Here is a 22,212-nt window from a genome sequence, read left to right as displayed (position 1 = left end):
TGCAGTAGAGTCAGCCTCCTTCCTAGCAGCCCATACAGTGCCGTGTTCTGGATTTGTGGCTGAAACAGCGTTAATAGCACACTAATGTTTTGGGTAGTGCTTGAACAGTGTCAAGCCTTTCTCTTTTCCCACTCTGCTCCCCATTTCACCCCAGCAAGTAAGCTACAGTTCAGCAAATAGTTGGGAGAGGTCAGCTGTCCTGACTGTGTCCCAAACAGACCAAACAGCTATTCCACACCATATAACACCACACTTAAAAAACTGGAGTAGAAGAAGGACTTCATAGAGATGGAGGTTTGCCTCCCACAGTGGCTGCTGCTGAGAGACTGGCTGGGCAACAGCCTGCTTGTGGGAGATGGTGAGCGACTGCTTTTTCCTCACTTATTCCAGCCCTACTCCCCTTCAGCTATTAAACTGCCTTTATTTTAATCCATGAGTTTTCTCTTTTGCTGCTCCTGTTCTCCCCAGTTCCACTGGCAGGGGAAAAGGGGGCAGAGTGCAAGGCTGTGTGGGTGCTTGGCTGCTGGCCCGCACCAGTGCACAACAATTCCCAATGCTAAGCATTTATTGCTTACTTAGCTCCACCTCTGACTTGGCAGATTAGCATACGACTCTGACAATTGCATGTTTATGCCCAAGTTCTTTCAGAATTCTTAGACCACCTGATTGTATCAGCAAGTACACAAGAAGCTTGCAAATTTATATTTCTACCTCTGTATGATCACTTCTTTCCATACTTTCAATTCTGTTACCCAGCTTGATTTGCTCATGACTGTTATCAATATCCCTACACAGAAACAAAGTATTCAGTTTGGCAACCTTATTCAAATCATCCTTAATCTTAAGCACATCTTCACCGTATGCAGGTCATGCCTTCTCATACAAAAGATCTTACCCTTTTACCACCATTTAACAGTTGTTGCAAAGTCTGATTCAGCTCAACTTCCTTACAGTTTTATTTCTATTCCTACATGGCTTTCTCCGCAAATTTCCTTCCCCACTCCCCTATGCCTGTAGACTCAGCCATCTCTAATTGCATAGATGCTTATTCACTCAGAAGCTTGAGTGCTGTATCTCCATTTTTCCCCCCTCTTAAGGACAGAAATTCCTCTTCATGCCATCATTTTTGTTTTGAAGAACCTTCAACACCTTTTCTCCGTTCAATCCTTAGACTCCTCAGTTCACCTTGTTTTATTAAAGTAGTCCTATTTCTTCGCACACAAAAATGTAGTTACAGAACCATTTCTTTTTATTTTATTTAAACCAAACACTCAACAGAATGTTATTTCTGAGACCAACATCTCTATTAATGCCCTCATCACTTAACAAAGCTGGTATCCAGACTTTCTGCTTTGCTAACTAGATGATTCACACAGAATGCAGGAACCTGCATCTGGGGCCTGCTCTCGTTAGTAGAGCTTCAATTTCCCAGCCATAAACTGGAGAATAAGTCTCTGCAAAAACACAGTCCTTAGTAGTAGTTCTCTCTAATGAATTACACATCTAAATCCAAACCTGAGGACTTAAAATCCTAGAGTACTTCAGTAGAATTCATTTACTAGCCTTCTTCTGCCCTAGAATTATTTTATTCCAAAGAAATTCTTTTTACTCTATGCTGCCCTTTCTTCTTTCCTTCCCTCTTATCATTTAATTACTATTTGGTGTTATTCCACCATTTAGCTTTCATTTTTATCACTCCTGAATAGCTCATATGCTCCTACAGCTGAATTCCAAAGATACATGCCATCCTACCACATTTCTGCTCTGAGTTCAGTTTCACAGCTGCCACCAGAACTTTAGGCTCGTCTGTCATGGTGTCTATCACCTAACATTTATGTACAAATATTTCAGTTTCTCCTACTAACCACAAGAACTCCGCTGTTTTGAGATTCCCAGCTCCTACTGACTGCTTGGCTTTGGGGACCTTTGGCCTGAATTGTTTTCATATACACATCCTGTGCGTCCAGAGATGGACACAGACCCTAGCTCCTCAGCAGGGGGCCTCTCTCTTGGGCCACTACATCACACACACTCTTTTCACAACCCACAACAAAGCTGCCAAAAAAGAAAACACAACAAACGATTCACCAATCTGCCATGAACACTGTTATCAAGACCAAACCCCCCAGTCTCCTTTAGCTGTTATTCTGGTCACCAACTTGACATGCAAAGTGCCTTAATCCCCAATCCCCTGGTTGCAGCCCTGTCCAGAGGCAGCAAGGACACTCACTCTGCCAGCCAACCTCCCCCTGTCCAGCACTCATGCACCATCACAAACAAGATGCATCAATTGCCTGTGAGCCAGCCAACAAATATTGCTTTTTTTTCCTCAGGATGGGTCCCATTATACACCCCTATTTACTGACTGTATTATTTAGTGCTAGCATTCACTAAAAAAATTTTGTCCTGAATCAGACTTAGCCTGAATTAGACATATCTGTAACTGGTCTGCAGTTGCTGAGCAACAAGGTGTCATACCATAAGCCTCTTTTCCTCCTGTCTCCCCAAGACACACAGAGCAACCAGACCACACTCTAGTAGAAAGGGAGGCTGTCTATCTTGTCAAATATGCAATACTGCGCATGGTTTTGAATAACACTTTGCAATACTCTGTGAAGAACATCTCGTCAGGCTCATACCCAAAACAATTTATGAGCCAACTATTTTGACCCACATTTGTCACATGTATTTCCTACAAAGACACATCACCACAGAATTAAGAGAAAACCTACATTGATAAAAAAAAGTTTTGTAGTCTCAGGGAACATAAGGAGCAAATACGCTTTCCCTACTAGAAAAGTCAAGTATATTGAAGGCCAGGGATATTAATTGTAGGACTTAATGCTTCTAAATTGAACTTTTGGGAAACCAAATTCTGACAGTCAATATGGTAGATGCCTACAGCTCTGACATAAAGGTAAAACATTTTTATAATATACAAGAGATATTACCACATACATCTTCAGTTACCAATGGTACCTGAATTATATTACCTAAAAATTTTTTAAAGTACATACTTTTATCCCACTTCATCCCTCCTCCCCTCAAATTTGCTAGATTCTAGGCATCCTACCACATCAGATATGGCAATGCTGCTATTTACTCCTTTTTTATTACACTTCTTCTACATGTAGAAATTTCATTACTTGCATGAAAATATCCATTCCACATTTTCAACTGTCTTATCAGGAATAGTACTCAGTTGTCCCACAAAACATTCATGAACATTTTCTTTTAGACCAAAAATAATATCAAGCAAGTTGTCAAACAACTTGGAATAGGTTATTTTTTTTAAAAACATCAAGACACGTTATCCAGCTCTGGTGAGATCTCCAACAAAAAGAACATCACCAGCATTCTCTGACATGTGCAAATTCTGCAAAGTGCCTAAAAAAGTTGCTGACTCTACATTTCATTTGGTTAAACCTACTAACTTGTGACTAGACATCACAGCCTCATATATAGCACTTCAGATCCCACCATTTCCTTTTTGTTTCTGTAGGAGACTATATAGTAACTACACTGTTGACACCATACCTACCTTAAAACCAGCATGTCTGGAGGAAAACCCCAGACCTTTCTAATTCACTAGCCACTGAGATCAGTCCTAGTGCTTGCCTTTGGTAGAAAATACAGGCTATGCCTACAACAGTGACACAGAACTCAGACCGCTAATCCTTTGCGGGTATTAGAGTCAGTTTTATCTCAGCAAGAGAAATGGAAGTCTACACAGACTGATTTACTTGGAAAAGCCTACAGTAGTAGTAAAGTCACCCATGATTGCACTCTGCCAGTGCTCCCTCTGCTGCCTTTACCCAAGCCCAAGGTAGCTCACCTACAGCACACACAACGGTCTACTCCACGCCACAGAGCCCACACCCTCTGCGTAGTCATCACCTGGAGAGAAGGCTGGTTTAGTCAGAGAAGTCAAAAAATCATACCTGTGCTAAGATCAGGCCATATGTACTTTCAGGTGTAAACTCCAGGCTGTCCCACTGCACTTAACTAAAATTACTAGTTCCTGTAAAACCACAGTGCTTTGTCTTCAGAAGGCTTTTTCATCAGCTTATGGGTAAGGCTTCAATCTGCAAATGTCTGGGAACTATCTCACCATCAAATACTATTCTCGTCAGAAAGCATAGCCACTTCCATATGAATGTTACTTTTGCATATTTTTGTACAGTTCCTCTCATTTTCCATTTATTTCTCCATTTATACAAAAAAATGCTTCTGGACAGTTCCTAAGAGTTTAAAAAAATTAAAGCTTTACCTAAAGTTTAACAACCATACCTAGTGCTAAATGGATCATGCTGCAGCCACTATTATCTTTAATGGGAAGCTAAATCCAACACCACCATAAATCACAGAACATAAGGTTCTACACTGAGCTCAGAAACTCGGAAAAGGTATCAAGTCTGTAGTCCCTGTAAAGGTTTAGAAGCTACACTTCTTTACTCCTCTATGCATTGAACAACATTCCCCAAAGAAACAAAGGACTAAATTCTATGGAGTGCTTGAGAGTTCTTTGTAATGCAATTTAAAATGCCTGTGTGTATTTAAATCCAGCTCTTTCACTCTGCTATCCCAGGCTTTAGCAGTTTCTGAGACTAGTACAAAACGTGGCTGACAGCAACAGCAGTAATATAGCACCCTTGGAGTGTTTGAAGTGTAAAGTTCATTAGTTCTACCTTAAGGTCACTCTTTTAATCCAACAGCCAAAATCTTATTCACACTACCATGCTGTTATCCTGGAAAAAAGAAAACTGCAAAAAAAAAAATCAAGACGTCAGCTTAGATACTTCTTACGAGTGACAAGATCAGCACTAAAAATCCAAATCACAGTCAATACCTTTTAGCAAGTTTCAAGAAAGCAGGGAAACTATTCTTGATTGTACTGTAAACCAAATGAAATTTAATAGGCCAGATAAAGGAAATGCAGGAAAGAGAAGATAAACATTTCAATACCTGATAATTGTGTTTTTTAATTATTAGTTGAACTTGGCTTACAAACAGAATTTACTAGAGTGTCTGCTGGGAATTGCAAGGCATGCAAATAACTGAATGCATTTTAATTTCTTCTGTATTTGTTTGCTGATTTTTGTACATTGCTAAAATTTTAACAAACTCAATTTTACTTTATCCTCAGTAGATGTTTGTACACTTATTAAAAATATTATGTCAACAGAAAACATTTAGAACACAAGGATTGAATTTTAACAATTCTGAATTTATTTTTAAAATAAGAGGTAATAGCCTCATAACTAACTAGCTTGACTGATCCTGAAGAAACCCTTATACATGGTTACTTATATGCATTGTAAGAAGCTTTAAGAATTAAATGGGACACACCTCTGTCAGATAAATACATTAGCATGTATAGATGAGGATGACATTACATTGTCCTTTTAGGGAATAATCTCAGGGACCCAAGACTTATTGCTAACATTAGAATAAGTAGTTTTCTTCACGCCAAATACTTCTGGTCTTAAGGGTAGGAATTTTCACTTATCTGTTCAGCAGAATGCACGCAGCATTGCTTTCCAGTTCTAAATTAGGAATCATCTCAAGATGTGCTCCAAAATTAAGATCCTTACCTACAGACTCAAGAGTTTTCAGTTACATTCCCCAACTTGCCCCCTCTTGTAAAGATATTTATACAGTTACACCATTCTCACACAAATGTTGTATTTCAACAAACATTAAAAGGTTTTTACTTTTACTCACCTGCACACTAAGATGAATCCATTTCTTCGCGAGAATTCTCCCCAGTGTCATTACTTTTATTGGTGGCTGCAAACCATTTACTGTGCGATAATAAAACATTGTTTCTTTCTCAGAGATTGTGAGTTTGAACACAGTCTGCCCATCAATAGCCTTTTCTATCACACACCTTTGGAAATAACGAAGAAAAACAACATAAGGTCAGAGGCACATATATATACACATTCCTGCCAGGGTGCTATCCTGTAAAGTGATGCTAACCAGAATGCATTAAAATAAACGTTACAAATACAGCTCTCGAGAAGATGCTCACTGACAGCAAAAGTCACAAGATGTACTAAGTGTAAAAGAACTTTAACAAACGTATTTTCTGTCTGAATCTGCAACGTGCATATTTTTAATTTATAGTGCATTCAACCCCAGTTCACTTGGAGGTGAATGGGGGCCACTTCACCTCCTCTCTTCAGGGTGTCATGAAGACCAGCACCGTGCAGTTCTCCACTGCACTTTTCTTACAAAGCTCCATAAAACTGCATCCTGTTGAAGCACTTACATTTTTCTTAGTCTAACAAAGCAAAGATAATACAACCACAAAAAGGAGTATGACTGACATGTTTTGGAAGTAAGTCCCTTATTTTTCTACCAAATCTGTTCAGGTAAGGCAGCAACAACAGAAGCTTCCCCTGTACTTTCCCTTTGACACAGCCTCTCTCTAACCTAATAGAACCAGAGCAAGGCCAGACAGCTATCTGGCCACTTGCTAGTTTGTTTTTCCCATTGGAGATTTTACACCAATATCAAATATAAAAGACAAAGAATACCATCCATAACAACCCATGTTACATATCTAGCTATTCAAATACAATTAGTTTTGCCAAAGTGATCACCGTGATGCCATAGGTCCTGAGAAAGCATATAGATTACATATGCTTTGAAACAGCAATGTATTTCATTTATTAATCCAATCATTACTACAATAAAAATTATAAACTTTTGCATTCCTTTTTCAGCTGCTTGAGAAATACAGTCCCCAACTTACCCATGAAAAGCCAAATATGCTAAGACACTCTAGATTAAATTAGTGCATTAAGTCACAAGAGAAGCATATAAAACCTGTATGAGACCAGGGTTTACTTAAGACATATTTCAGAGGGGAAAAAAAAAAAAAAAAAAAAACTTATCTACTAATAGGAGACTTCACCCTTCTTCAGTCCTCACTGCTGTGCATTTAACAAAAGTATCAAAAATGCCATTCTTTAATACTGCCTTTATTCACTAATTCACATTTAAACCCAAGAGAAAGACTAATTAATTTTAACTGTTACCATTTTAGTCTACTGCAATGTTGTCGGTAAAAAACAACTTGCAAAATGCAGATGCCTATTATGTAAACCTTACTAAAAACATGTTTCTTAATATTGTGTTGGTTGGTCTTTTCAATATTTTGTTTGCCTGTAAACACACTAGTTTTGTTAGATAATAAATGTGAGGAAAGGCTCAGCTAAGTAGCAAAATATTTAGGAACTGGATTTACCCAGTTCCTGGATAAACAATAATTGGATAATCCAGTTATTTTGTTTATTTTAGTTATCTAAAGCAAACATCCCCACATTGTTTTTATCCCCAAAGGTGTCATGACTTTAAGAAGGCAAGTGACCTTGATGTACACCACTTTGAAAATTGGAAAGAACAAATGTGGATTATGATTCACTACTGAAAGAGGAAAATCAAGAGGCAGAAAACAGAGGAGGAAGGGGGGGAAAAAAAACCGTGCTAATGTAGGTTATACAGGCATAAGCATTACTTCTGACTAGGAGCACTGTTTTCCATTCCAGTCATGATTACAGAGAGAACCCACTGTTCTTTGTGAAGTTTCCAACTTCTGCTAACCTGCAATCCCACAGAGCCAACACCTGACTATGTAGTTCTTGATGGTGGGGTTGGAGGGAAAACAACCAAACCACAGAAATCTGCTTGGGTAACTCTCAACAGAAAAAATATTATATAGAATATTTCAGGGAGACACAACTGATTCCCAAACATTAACTGGAGCAAATGGGAACATCTGCATAAGTTCAAAATGGGACATGTCATATCTGAAGGCAGCATCCCCCTTCAGCCTAGTTACTAATGTAAAATATCTGAATTGATATACAATAATGGATACAATTGTAGTCCTTTACATAAATAAAATTTAAACAAACAAACATCTACTGCCCACTTCCCAGTCAGGCCATTCCACCAGGCCCTTTTGTGTGTAGAAGGTCCCAGCTCCTCTCTCCCCCACCTCTGTTATTTTCTGGTCATCTAAATTTCAGTTAGCCCAGCTCATACTAAATTGATATAAGCCGCCTGTAATGACTACTCATATATGCTAAGCTTCTACTCATATCCTTATCCTATTTTATTTCCAAGGGTTATCATCATATACTATTTCCCATATTATGCTAAATTCCATGCACGGGCTTACTGCAAGCCTTTAGATTAACTGATGAGCACATGCAGTATGAGAAAAAGCATGGTAAAGAACACAGTTCAGCAAGAATAAGTTTGCTCACTCAGTGCACATACTGCCTAAAGGGAAATAATTTTAAAGGCCGGAGATACAAATGTCAGTGTTTTCTCACTGTTCTCTTGCTTTTCTTTAAGACCTCCAATATGTGGTAACTTAAAAGCATACCTACAAATATCTATTCATCTTTCCTGGAAAAACATTAACACTCCAACATAAATGCATAACACAACCTGACTTCTCTCTTTGTATGAAAATTTCTTTCCAAGCATCACGTAAGAAACCTTGGTATATAAAACTGAAGAAGAAAATCCTCAGTATCTTCAGTTAAACATGCATATTTGCTCCCTGGATTGTCACAACCTTTAAAGGGTACTCAAACTTTCAATCCTCACATCAGTCTCTCTCACTTCAACCAGCACAGTAACTTCTAGCAGAAACCCTTGCTGTTCTCTTACATGGGCACATGTCTAGCAGATACTAGTCTTTATAAGGAGGCAACTGGGATATTATACATCAGAAATTTACATTCAGCACAAAAAAGCACTTTATGGCATGTCCAAAAAATGTGGGTCTGCTGTACTTAATGTAAGAGTAGGTCATCAGTAAGCAAACAAGTTTGTTAAACTTTCAACTATTCCACAGGTAAAATAAATGGCCAGTTATGGCCGATCATCCCAGTGTGTGGTGGCAGCACAAGGACTGTTAGATGAAGGCCCAGTTCAGTGAAGTCTTTCTGATACAATAAAAGAGTCTAAAAGGTCTCACAAATAACATTCAAGAAGGATGTCTCCCCCAACAGGGACTGCGAAGTGCAGGACAACTGGCAAGTCAAACTGCTCCTACCAACCTGAAGGACTCACCATACCAGTAAAATAAAAGGAAAAACATCTCAGCTTGCTGTTAAACCACTTCTCTATTGTAGGATGCCTTCTGAGCTAAGCTTCAGTGACTATTCATGTGCAATTACTGTTTCTCCGTAATTTCTCCAGAACTGGAGTTCTGTATTCCCTTTTTTTTGCAAGTTAACGTGCTTTTTTTGTGGATAGTGGAAAAAAAAATCTGGACAGCAGCATATCATCCTGTCCACTCGAATAACTGTTGTCCAACTTCAATTTTCAGGACTGGATCCTATCATTGTCATTTCTACCTGTAGAATATTGGCAAACTCAAAAGGCAGAAGAATGAAGCAATCTATTACAAAAATTGAATAAAAACATTTAGCTTTTAAAGTGATCTATAAAACCCACTGAACAGGAATATGTACATAGTGTAGTTATTAACACAGCAGCAATAGAAGAGTACTGTTTTACACAAGTCCACAGATAATCAGACATTGGGAGAGTCTGGTTTCTGCATAGCACTTAATCATTTGGAACTAAGCACATACATTTCGTTGTTTCAGGATCTATGCAAGAACAGCCTATTCCACTGAAAAAAAAAAGAGTTTTCACCGATCTCACTCAACACATCACTGCAACATCTTGCTTGGAAATTAGCAGGACATTTCTGCTTCAAACTAAGCATATGCTCTGCTGAACAAGAACCTGATAGGCCTGCATATGTGTGGGCATGAACTTATGACATAAGACAACCCCAGGCACAGCCTCTCTGATGTTCAAGGTTCAAGCATTTAGAAAACACAATCTACAAAAGATGCTAGGCCAAAACTCCAGAGACAGCTTTACACACACCTTCATATGAGCTACTTTAACTAAAGCTCAAGCTGAAGCGACTTTTGCCCTCCAGATCTCATTTATTTCCCCTCAATAACCACAATTACAGCAGACTATTAATTTCACACATTTCTATTGTTTCTGATGATTTTCACACCCTTAGATGGCTTAGCATGCAAAATAAGCATCAAAATGCTACACAGAGAACATCATTATTTTAATTCTAGGGTAAGCTAAAAGCATAAGTGCAAAAACATTTCTGAGATATACTCTGAAATGTATTACAATTTGTGTGTTTCTGCATAACCAGGGCAAGGCATAGGAGGCTCTGCATTTTATGATAGATGGAACTTTTTTTGCAGGATCTGTAATGCAGTTTTCCAAAAATCCAAGTTCTTCATTATAGTAAGGCCCAGTCAAGCTGAAAGACCACTCCAACTGTCATATTTTCTAGAAATGTGACCTGTAGGCACACAAGAGGGAACACCTAGTGAAACTTCATTAACAAAAGATTCCACTACTCAAACTGCTAAAGTAGTAATATGATCGCTAATTCAGTCAAGATTGCCCAGGTCGTCCAGAAGAAAAAAAAAAAAAAGATGGTCAGTCATCTATAGCTCTAAAATATTCATTTTGGGAATGAACTTCATCTGGGGTTTTTCCTCATTTTTTATGAAGTAAAATTGCACTGGGAGATTCCTAAATTTTTAGGTTATTTTTTTCCATCATGAAAGAAGCAACATCCCTGACATTCTTCTAGCAGCTTGTAGAAGAACAAATGTGAACTAGAAATACAAATTCAGATTTTTAAGACAAGCCATGTGTGTTATATGTAAATAGTTCCCACTGCAAGCAATGGCACTACCATCTGAGTCAACGCTACTGAAACCAAGCCTACTCATCCTGACATTTGCAAAGACTCCAACCTAAATACAGCGTCATAGTTTCTCACTGTACCTTTTTAAAATTTTAAATAGCTTGCTAATAATGATTGTGACTGCAATGATCAATTTTTTTAAGAGCACCAGGAAAGTAAACACCTTCAGTACTACTTACATTACACCTTCTTTCTCAGGTTTCAACCATACAGTTAATGTAAACGAAGCTGTCAGCCTCAGTAAACGGGGAGTAGAGAAACAATCCTTGTGATTATGAAAAATAAAACTTGAAGCATTGCTGAAGGACCCCGGATGCAAGTCCTTTTTGTCCTCTGTGACACAGGTACCAAGGCCTTCAGGAAGAAGCAGTTTGTAGGAAGAAGGTGATGACCTGTACGGGCATTCTTGAACACAAAACCTCTGGGTGCAAGACATAATACTTTCAACAGCTACTGAGCTATGACAAAAAGTACTTCGGTCTGGCAGCCCACAGGTGGCTTGAGTTGGCACAACTGACACATTCTTGAAAGCTCCCACATTTTCAAGTCTAGGGAAATGTCCCTGAGAGCTGACCAACACAAAGGAGTCATAATAAGTTAAGATTAATGTTTCAATAGCATGAAACAAGACATGACACCTCAAGGAAAGAGCCCAGCAATTCATGTTTACAAAAAAGCTCCTCCTGATTAAAGCATCTGTAAATAAATAATGATGTCCATGTCGGTAGCAATGTCCTCAGGTGGTATACTTTAAGAGTTTATGTAGCGTTTCATCTCCAAAACACCAATGCAAGGACTCGGTCGCAAGGGACATCTATGTCTTCTGGCCAGCAAAATGCACATGAATGACAGCTGGAATCTGCAAACCACAGAAAACAGACACTGTCTGTAGGAAGAACGTGATGTTTCTCACCAACAGAAGCGATACCCCACTAGGAACTTAAAAGACCTGAATACTTCCTTCAACATTCAGTCAGCAGGCCAACCTGCATGCCTTGGCTAGCTCTCTAAATGAGGTAAAGTGGCCTTGGCCTGCTCGAGGCCGCACAGGTTCACGGCCACACACGGTTTAATCCAGATCCACTGTAGCACGCAAAGCAGACACACGGCTTTGTACCTTAGGGCGATGAGTGCCAAGCACTGCACCAAACCCCAGCATGCGAGCCAGGCACACTGAACGTCTTTGCTCATAGTTTCAAGCCAGTTCACAGAATTTCACGTTTAAACCCCCCAGCGCTTACCTCAGCTTTACACTGCTAGCTGTAAGCTGCTCGGCCTCATCCCGCTCAGCGTTATTTTAGGGTCACCGCTCCTCCACCGCCCGAGCCCGCCTGCGCCCTGCCACGCCACCCAGCCCGCCGCACGCCCAGCGCCCTGCTCAGCCCTCCACAAAGCCGCTTAACACCGCGCTCCCCATCTGTCCCGTGCGGGTCTAATGGCAGACACCCGCCCTGACATCCACCGGCAGGCACCCCGGCTGCCCATAAATAAGTGGATTTCCCGTTATTTACCGCACCCGGAGGGAGAGGCGAGGAGAGCAGTGCGGTGGCTGCCTCAGCAGCGCCACGGCCTCCCCGCCCAGCACCTACCGCCCTCTGAGGCACCAGCACCCGGGCTCCTTGCTCCCCCCGCCCGGCTCTCAGCTGTTACACACACACAGCCCTCCCCCAGGGCTTTAAAAAAAAAAAAAAAATGCTCTCGTGAAGCCGCGGCACTGCCGCTATGAAATATTTAACGCAGCCCTTGGCAGCGAGCCGCCTCCTCAGGGTGCTGGCAGCCTGAGGCAGGGTGCCCCATTTGTTGAGTTCAGCCCTTCAGAGAAAGCAATAAGTCTGTCATCTCTTCCCTCTTTTCTCTACTTTTAGGGTTGGCTAAGGGCATAAGCCTGTATTTCAGTGAATTCATACCATTTTACCAGCATTTAAAACACCACCAACCTTCGCAACCTTCTGTGATGTTACAGCTCTGATGAGTTTCAGCACTTTGTCCTACCCATGCTAGGTGCACAGCCTGCATTAAACTACTAGGAGCTGCATTAAGATCCAAAGGTGCATGGGATGTGCCTACACCAACCTTTTTTGTAGGAACTTTAAAACACCCAGTGTGGTTACAGTAATAGCTTTCTTCAAAGTAAGCATAAAGAAGATACATTGTCAGGACCTTCAGACAGTGACATAAACCTCATTTCTCTTTGGTATGGCTATGCAAAGCAAAGAAATGCAAAGCTGTCATCAATAAGCTAAGCATGAGCTGCAATAGGTTGTTCATACGTATTTCTGGACAAAGAAGCTCCAACTAATATAGCCCCATAGCACCTATAAGTTTTATTTTTATTATAGGAGTTGTATGAGCTTCTACGTGACTAGTATCTTTCCTGACCATTTCATTGAAATAGCCTCCAGTAAATAATCACCTTAGCATGCTTGGACTTCTGGAAACTACAGTGTCAAAACTCTTCAGCAACATAAACAACTGATAAGAAATGTTCCTGTCTTAATTCCTAATGTACTTTAACAAGTCCTTCCTCCTACATCAAGCAAGTTCCTCAATCATTCCTGGAACATCTGTGTTAATACAGGTCTTTTTCCTAAAGTCAAAAGATAAATAGGAATTCCTAATAAAGTCACTTTGTAGAGTTTTCATGTTTTGGTCATCATTAAATATCATAGTCCTCCGGTCAAAATTATCTTACCTAAAATATTCAGATATATATTAAAAAACACATTGGTCACCACAAAAGGGATGCGGGGGCAGGGGGGGAGGAAGGAAGACACTTGTGTGAGGCATGGTGCAACATCACAGCACATGAAGTACCACATTAACATCTTAGTCTGCCATGATATTATTAACAATATAATGGAAAGAACATTTGCACATCAATAATAAAACAGATATTTTAGAACACAAAGGAAAGGAGGGAAGACTGGAAAGGATGGAAAACAATGTAGTAATAAAATCATTGAATGGTTTGGGGTTGGAAGGGACCTTAAAGTTTAGTTCCAACCCCCCTGCCATGGACAGGGAAACCTCCCAGTATATCAGGTTACCCAAAGCCCCCTCCAACTTGGTCTTGAACACTTCCAGGGATGGGGCATCTATAATTTCTCTGGGCAACCTGTTCCAGTGCCTCACCATCTTCACAGTAAAAAACTGAATGAAGAGTTTCAAGAATTTCCTCCTAATGACTGATCTAAGTCCCTCAGCATCTCTCCTGTGGACCCCCTTCAGGTACAGGAAGGCCACTAAGAGGTCTTCCCATCACAATCCCTCTTGAATAATATTTTAATTAGTAGGGAACAAAGTCATGACAACTAATAGCCATAAGTTTTGCCTTCTGCTGATAAATGTTTTGAAAAACTGAAGAATTCTTTGGTATATCCAAGGACTGTTTCATTTTTGCAAATACTTTATACCAATATTCTCTTGCATGTGTGCAGTGTTGACCAGTCACCTGTTAACTGTTTTGGGTATTTTGTGAAGTGACGTATGTAGACTAACCCACACAGCACAACTTTCAAAGATTAGGCTCAAGCATACAATTCAAAATTCGCTTTCGGTGAATATTCATAAAGATTGGTTTTTATGAGTGCTTTTTCTCATAAAACTATACCATTTGAATATTTGCAGGAAATTAACATAAAAGATCCATTTGCATAGCCAAGTCAATATTTATTTCAAATTTAACTGTCTAGCAAAATTATTTTTTCCAATATTTTGCAAGTAATAATAAAACTACAGTACAAGTACATTTTAATAGCTGGAGGGGAGTTGATCATAACAACCCAGAAATAATTAACAACTTATGTTTTAAAGGGGAGGAAATTCTGTATAAGCCAGTGAAATAAATATTAGAGTAAAATTTTCTGAAAGCACAGGAGGAGGTGGCAAGTATTTTATAGAGCTGTTAAGAGCCTTTTAACAGCTTTAGAAGTACAGTACATCACATAGCTTATTTTAGCACCAAAACTTTCTTTGTTACTAGAACAGCAGAAATAAAGTAATCTTCTAGGCAACAAGTTTTACAGGCTTCTTTCTCTTGAAAATAATGAGCTAGACTGTGCATCTCCACACAGTAAATCCAGTGAAAGGAAACCTCTGCAAGGACTGCTTTACAGATAACTTTCTTTTGTATGACCGCAATGGACTGCCTAAGCACGAAGGGCCATCCTATACAGCTGAAGCACTTGGGATCTAATAATTGACCTTTCTTCTCCCCACAAATTCCTTCTATCCCAACATACAGTAAATATTTACATTTTAATTATTCACTAACAGTGATTCTGGGAGTGTACAACACTCACTTTTTCTGAGACTCACCAGAAAATACATCCTTTTACAATAACTATTTTGTGTACCCTCCCAAATCCATTAATCCTCCACTACTGAACATCCAACCATGTATTCCCCACAACCCTTCTCTCATTTTTAAAAGCATCTCCAAGCAATTCACTGCCCTACTGTAACCTTTGCCCTGTTCCCCAAATCAGCCAGTTACCTACATCTGTAAACCAATTTTGTTTCCTCCACAGCTTTTCCCCACCCAAGCCACCATATGCCTTTCTATTGTTTTCAAGCACAGGTAATGTCTACATAACACCTTCTTCCCTAATGCCTGTTCTCTACACAACATTTTCTAATCCATCCTCTGGCCTCCAACCCTTTCATTACATCATCTGTACCTAATCAATTTTGTTTTCATCAACTGATTATCAACACCTTCTGAAGACTTTCAGTCAAATCACTGCTCCTATCCTTCATTTTCCTTTAAACCTTCTTTAATTCTCTATTCCATAGCTGCTTTACCAGGCAGCCCCTTCCATCCTCTTCTGCCCTTATCATTAAGCAACAAGCATACTGCTCAACCTTGAGCATTCAACTCTCACATCTCTTGCCCCAAGCCTTCTTTCAGCAAAACATGATTCCACATCTTCTGCCAAATTTTCATTCCATTCTAGCTCTGCACTTCCTCCCCTTCTCCCTGTATGGGCTCAGTTACAGTCAATGTCTTCAGCACAGCCCCCAGGGAACAGTAGAGCAGCCAGACTGCTCCCTCCCATTAGGAGAAGTGGTGAAACAACCATCAAAAATTCTATGAAGAAACTTGCACTTGAAACCTGACAGAAGTGACAGCCCCCATTTCAACTGTCAGATTCATCAAAAGATGTATTTATTCTGAAAACTCTTTACTTATTTTCAGAAATGATAAAATTGATTTCCAATGCTTTCTTAAAAAAAGAAAATGACACTGAGTCAGCATATTCATGTTGATAAACTGGAAATTTACATTTGGATTTGTCCCAGAGTTTCATAGTTACATGGTTTTCTGAAGACAGATGAACCAGGTATGAGAATGAGGACTGCACTGTATGGTATAAGCATAATCATTTCTTCCCTGAATGTGTTCAAATTCTGCTTTTTCTTCCTAAAAAGCTGTTTCACAGTTCTCATAACTCTTCCCTTGGCTTTATCATCTCTTTTGCCTAACAACCTGTACTTGGAGAGGGAATCTTCATCAGGAAGTGTAGTGATAGGACAAAGGGTCATGGCTTTAATTTTTTTAAAAAAGGTAGGTTTAGATAAGATACAAGGAAGAAATTCTTTTCTATAAGGGTTCTGAGGCACTTGAACAGGTTGCCCAGAGAAGCTGTGGATGCCCCATCCTTGGAAGTGTTCAAGGCGAGGTTGGATGGGGCTTTGGGCAGCCATGGCAGGGGGTTTGGAACCAGATGGTCTTTAAGGTCCCCTCCAACCCAAACCATTCTGTGATACTATGATTCCTTTTCTCCTTCAGCTTCCGAACTCACTTCACAGCCCTTCCTGCTGCATCTTACAAGCACTACAGTAAATTCACTTATTTATCATACCCAAGGATATGCTTCTTCCCCAGCCTATTCATCCTATTTGCTTCTGTAAGGATCTTACCCCTTTCTATTCAGATGAGCTCTTCTACCAGCATCAAATCCTTCAAACTTTTATCTTCTGCCCTCAGAACCCTTATTTCCCATTAGGGTCTTCTGCTTTTCTACACATACCTCTCTTCACAGCACACTGTCCTCACCAGTTCTCCCCTCTTTTGTTTTCCCTGTTTCCTTAAACAGCTTCCCTTCCCTGGGATTTTGCACCCTGAAATTGCCTCAGATTAAGAGTTCTGTGGTAAGCCCTCAAGTGCTCTCCATCTTCTGTAAGTCTTAAGGGATAGACATGGAAGAAAAACTCCAGAGCTGTGACACTTATTGGTGTGCTTTGACTTGCAGCTGGGGAAGTAGACCTAGTAAGGGCAGGTTAGAGCCTTCACCAGCTACAGGGTAGAGTTACACAGCCCCTCTTGCCTGTACAGGACACATTCAAGATCTCCCCATGTGGGAGCAGCAATTAAACCCTTCCTGCTGCACCAGTGAGACCTGTGATGACCAGAAAGAGCAATGGACACATGGGAGGATCTGCCCTGTCTCCCCATGTGCCCCTCTCTGGGAGGAACTAAGAAACAACCATGTTGGTCATAGGCCTGTTTTCTTCCCTTCCTCCTAGCCCATTACAGCTCACCTGTGCCAGCACACTGCAATATTGAGTTCTCAAGCAAGTTTTCCTTTTGAATGATTTTCAGCAATCAAATCCGACTTGCTCCCCAAGCACTGAAAGCTCAGGGCTGCCTTGGGAGCATAGTTCAGCTGACTTCAGGTCCCCTCTCCACTTCAAATCAACATGGAGCAAGAACTGAACCGTCAGTGCAATTTTGCTCCTAAGTTTCCCTGTTTTATACGTGCCGTCTTTCAAATGCATTCAGTGCCTGTAGAAGCCACATGCTTTTCTTTAAAGTAGCAATTCCTGTGCTCCTGGCACTTTACTTCAAGAGTCATTTTAAAAGTGCGTTGCATTTAAAGAGACAGTGGTCTCCCTAGAGCCACTGAGTTAAGCTCGTTACATTTCCACCTGTAAGTGAAGCACATTAACATTATTCATCATCTTAACTCTCAGCTGTTCATTATTCCCAGTTATCATCCACAGGTATTACTTCTGCTATAACAGCATACACATTGTTGCATCAAGTAATTCCGTGCACTTACTCTATACTGTAAATTGTGAGGAGCATTAGCATCCACTGTAGGATTATGTGCTTCTATAGAATTGTAGGGTAAGTATAGGCTAGTTTAAAACAAATAAATGGACATCCTTCTCATAATAAAATTCAGATGTTAGATTAAGGGAAGCTATCTGAAGAGGAAAGAAAACAGTGAGAAAATACAAATTCTAATCAGATCTCAGAAGTAACTGTGCATGTCTGTGTTTTAGTTTCCTTATCTGCAAGTTGAGAAGATGGATATTCAGTTCAGCAAAGCACTATGAGAAGTGCAGGAAAACACAAAATAACAAAGAATTACTAAGTGCAGAAAAATTTCTGAACTTAACCTATCAAATCTTTTTCCTGAAGTTCAAGAAAATACTTGATTTAGTAGCTCAGACTAGATTTACTTAACAAAAAGATCTAGTGTTAAAAGACAAAAAACTTTATGATAGCTGTATCCTCCAACAGACTCAGCCCAGAAATGATGGAGGCCAGTCAATAATTAATATCCTGCGGCAAAACAAAGTAATAGCAAGAACGTATATCTTTATAAAACTTTCCTATATGATCAGCTAAAATAAAAATGGTATCAATAACAGGAAAATACAATCTAATAGTCACAGCAATGAATCATGGATTTGCATATCCACCGGTGAATATGATCTGAAGGAGAAAGACTAGGAAGTCCTCTAAAACACGGTACTAAAGCACAGTAAGAGAAGTACAATGGTGACTGTAGAAGTACTTTTGGTTTTCTCCACAAAGCTGTCAGTGGAGTAGCTCTTAGAGGAAAGGTTGATTTAACCTCATTTTAATTTAATCATAAACGCAAATCTAGAAAACATGATAAGCAAGTCCAGTGGGAGATAAGGACACAGCACAGGAAGTATGTTAGTACAGTCAGAAAGAGAAGGTACAGCTAGATGTTGCAGCAGAGCCAATCTAACAGTTCACTGCTGCCCAAATGGGCAGTCCCACTCCACCCAGAAGATTTAGCAGATTGAATCCACTCACCAAGGAGTCAAGTGAGTGCCAAAATTGGGTAGAATGGTATTACAAAGATGATCACCCATTCTAACCACAGCAAGCTTTTAAATAGTCTCAGTCTGCCTCAAGGAAACATCCCAAATTCTGTATTTTTTTTTTTTTTGATTTTTAAAGTCTCCTTCCAAGGCCAGAATTAGTAATAATTTTTGAACCAGTTTCACAGACTAAGGCACGATTTTTAGGACATTATGCTTCATCCTGTCTTTGTCCTTCCCAGGAGCTGTAGAAGGAAAGAGGCCTCAGAGAGTTTTAAGTTTCTACAGGCCACTAAAAATTAGTAGCTAAGTCAAAGCATGATAACAAAATTTGTTATACTGCTGTTGGAGAAGGAGGCAGAACTCAGTTACGATACATTTTTCAGCAATACCCAGCCCATCTGTAATTACACACATCTCCTTGACAAGACACAGCACATGATGTCCGGGACCTTAACGGATATGTCAGAAGACAGAGGAACAGGGACAGAGTGAGTGCGTAAGAGAAATAGGACATCAGAAAACAGAAAAAAAAAGAGGAAAAAAGGCAAAAGTGTTCCATTTGTTTTGTGGGAGTCAGAACTACTTAACACTATTATCACTATTGTCATGATCATCCTAATGAATATGCAGAAGTGCCAGTGTAATTTTCAGGAGTATGCAAAAAATGCAAACAATTTGGTACAGCCTCAGTCCAATTTAGTAATCCTTGAAGTCTGAGGAAAGGTAAATGCTAATATCCTAGTTTCCTAAAGGGAAATGGAATAAACTGTATGTACATCAATATGCTCAAACCGATGCATGTGAAGACTGAGCAAAGTACTGCTTTAGTTGTATCAAAATAGCTGAACCAATGAAGCCAATGCTTATAGAGAAGGTTTAAATAACAATCAATGATCTCTTGTACTTTGCACATAATTTTTATTAAATATATGTATATATTTTAATCAAGCTCATTAGATTAATTCAATTTTTACAAATTTTATACATTTTTCTTGAGAATTGGTCCCACAGCAATGAAAACCATCAGTCTCAAGTGAGAGGTGCTAAATAGCTAGGGGTTTCTATAGCCTCAGCTACACATCTGTAGTCTTAGACAGGGACTGGACAGAGAAGTCTCATCCCATTATGACAGACTGCAAAGGAAAGTGACAGCTGAATTCACAGGAAAAGCCTCAAGACCAATGAGGACACATGACTTGGCTTGGGCCCAAGCAACAGCGTTGAGGCTTAAATCCTCTCATTCAAGGACACCTTGACAAAGACCACACAAATGTCTCTGTGCCTTTCAGCATTTGAATATTTAGGATAAAGAGAAGTATTTATCATTATCTTCAACACAATTAGTGTTAACTTTTATAAATTTTACCAAGTAACATTAAAGATACCAGCATTATAGCTGCATAACATAAATATAACAGAATAAATGAGAAAGTAGCATTGTACTACAGTCAGGGTCAAAATGACTATTAATCAATCATCTGCATAAAGTGTTCAATTCAGTTCCCAGTGACTAAAATAGAATCCAAAATTCCTTTGCATATACCTTGCTTCTGATGAAATTAATTTACAGAAGAATGCAATTATTTTTCAATTAATCTTTACAAATTTGCAGAGAACTAATTCTTGAACAAGAAACAGAAGCATCCACTTTAAAGTTTAAGACTTGCTAAAAATTAACTCAGCCCTACAAACATGATTGATACATGCTTCCTTGTTTTTTTCTAAGCATTTTCCTGTACATTCAGCCTTTTGACACTTTCCTATGCCACAGAATTTTTAAACAATTAAAATGATTTTCAGTTTTTAAAATGATTTTACTTTGAAATTTGTCCAGCTCTCAGCATATCAATTCAGTGTTGCCAGAGCTAGAAAAATTAACAAGTTCTTCAGAATAGTCATGCATAAGGCACTGTATTTAGAAGAAAGCAAAACATAATGACTTCAGTAGTCCACCCTAGAATTCTGCTATTATGAATGACAAATAACTGCTGATATTAATTTCTAGCTTGAGCTAGAGATAATATTAAATTGTATTTAAATAATCTATTATGTATACTTTTTAGATACAGTTCAGTTTATAAGCTTGTTCGCAAAGATCTGTCCTAGCTGCAGCTCTGATCTTGCCAGCCACCCTACAAGGACTGAACTTTGGTCTTCTGTTGAGGCTTACTAAATTTTCAGGAGAGACAGTAAGTGACATTGAGGTTCAAATGAAGAAATGACATGTTGGGGACTTCTTACCTTTGGCAGTTCATTATTTGTCAGTGTACAGTGGATCATCTACATCTCATCATTACTAGTGTTCTGGGATTTTTACTCTTAAAAAAAATAGGTGAATAAATTAGTGAATAAATTCACTTAAGAGAAACTTAATCAAAGCTTGTTGGCAGTTTTTAATCCTCTTGAACCAGCTTGGCTCCAGGTACAATTATTTCGAACTTATATTTTCAACCAAAAATAAAGATGTAAAGCTATTTTAAAACACTTTTTTCTCCTTTTTGGTGAATGCAAAGAAAAATGTTGGTAATACAAAAAGACATTTAGTTATTAGCGAAAGCATGGGTAACTACTAGAGTTTAACCAATGTCCAGCAAAAGTAAGACTTCACTGCCATTATGCACAGAGCATTAGATTGTTCTTCTAATGGTCGCTGCTAACTATAGGACAGTCTAAGGCCACCCCTCTTACAGTTCTGGCAAGATCATTTTGAAATCACATTTGCCATCATGAAATGTGTCATTAACTTGCTGTACAGATCTAAGAAAATATACTACCAATCCAATATAACTTGCATAATAAAGTTAAAATTTGTCATAATCAGTTTATTTTACACAACGTGGTGTTGTTTGCCTGGATATCCAAAAAAAAAAAAAGAAATTTTGGCCTGAAACAACTGCCATTCATGGTTCAGTATTACAGATGTGTCCCAACTTCAATCAAGTTATTTATATGAGGCTGAAAATCTGTCAAAATTCTTGCTCAGAAGAACAGGAGAACATAAAATTGACATCAATAGCTGTAGCAGTTCTATAGACATTTTAATTCAGAAGTCATGATCCAAGAAGACATGTTTGGGCTCAGAAATCTTAAAACGATGTGGAATCTGGGGAGCTGACTCAAGTCTTAAAGGTTTCAGGAGGCAGTCCACGATATTAACACAGTACCTCCAGTTCACACAAATCAGGACAACACAGACAATCCAGCAGGAGTTGTTTGATTTTTCTTATTTCAACTACTGAACTGTAGTGTTTAGTGTCAAAGTAAAATTACATGTACAGTCAGAGATGTGTTCTTTCTCTTGACAGATTCACAAATTAGTGCGATAGCCACTGAAGGCA

The 22,212-nt window shown here is 39.2% G+C and overlaps 1 protein-coding gene across 4 annotated transcripts in view; it reads right to left on the bottom strand.

Annotated features, from left to right (window-relative positions):
* The window catches only part of USH2A (usherin), a 416,419-nt gene that overhangs the window by 388,152 nt on the left and 6,055 nt on the right, over positions 1–22,212 (bottom strand). For all 4 annotated transcript variants that reach the window (XM_083828188.1, XM_083828190.1, XM_083828189.1 and 1 more), the window contains exons 2-3: positions 10,966–11,645; positions 5,725–5,890 (exon numbers count right to left, since the gene is read on the bottom strand). In XM_083828188.1, the coding sequence (XP_083684314.1) occupies positions 5,725–5,890; positions 10,966–11,450 (651 nt within the window). In that variant the 5' untranslated portion in view covers positions 11,451–11,645. The remainder of the gene's footprint in view (positions 1–5,724; positions 5,891–10,965; positions 11,646–22,212) is intronic.

Source organism: Anser anser (genome assembly GCF_964211835.1).
Source record: "Anser anser genome assembly, chromosome: 3".
In the NCBI taxonomy this organism is placed as follows: Eukaryota; Metazoa; Chordata; class Aves; order Anseriformes; family Anatidae; genus Anser; species Anser anser.
The sequence above is the reverse complement of the archived record's forward strand: the minus strand, read 5'-3'. Positions and strand labels throughout refer to the sequence as shown.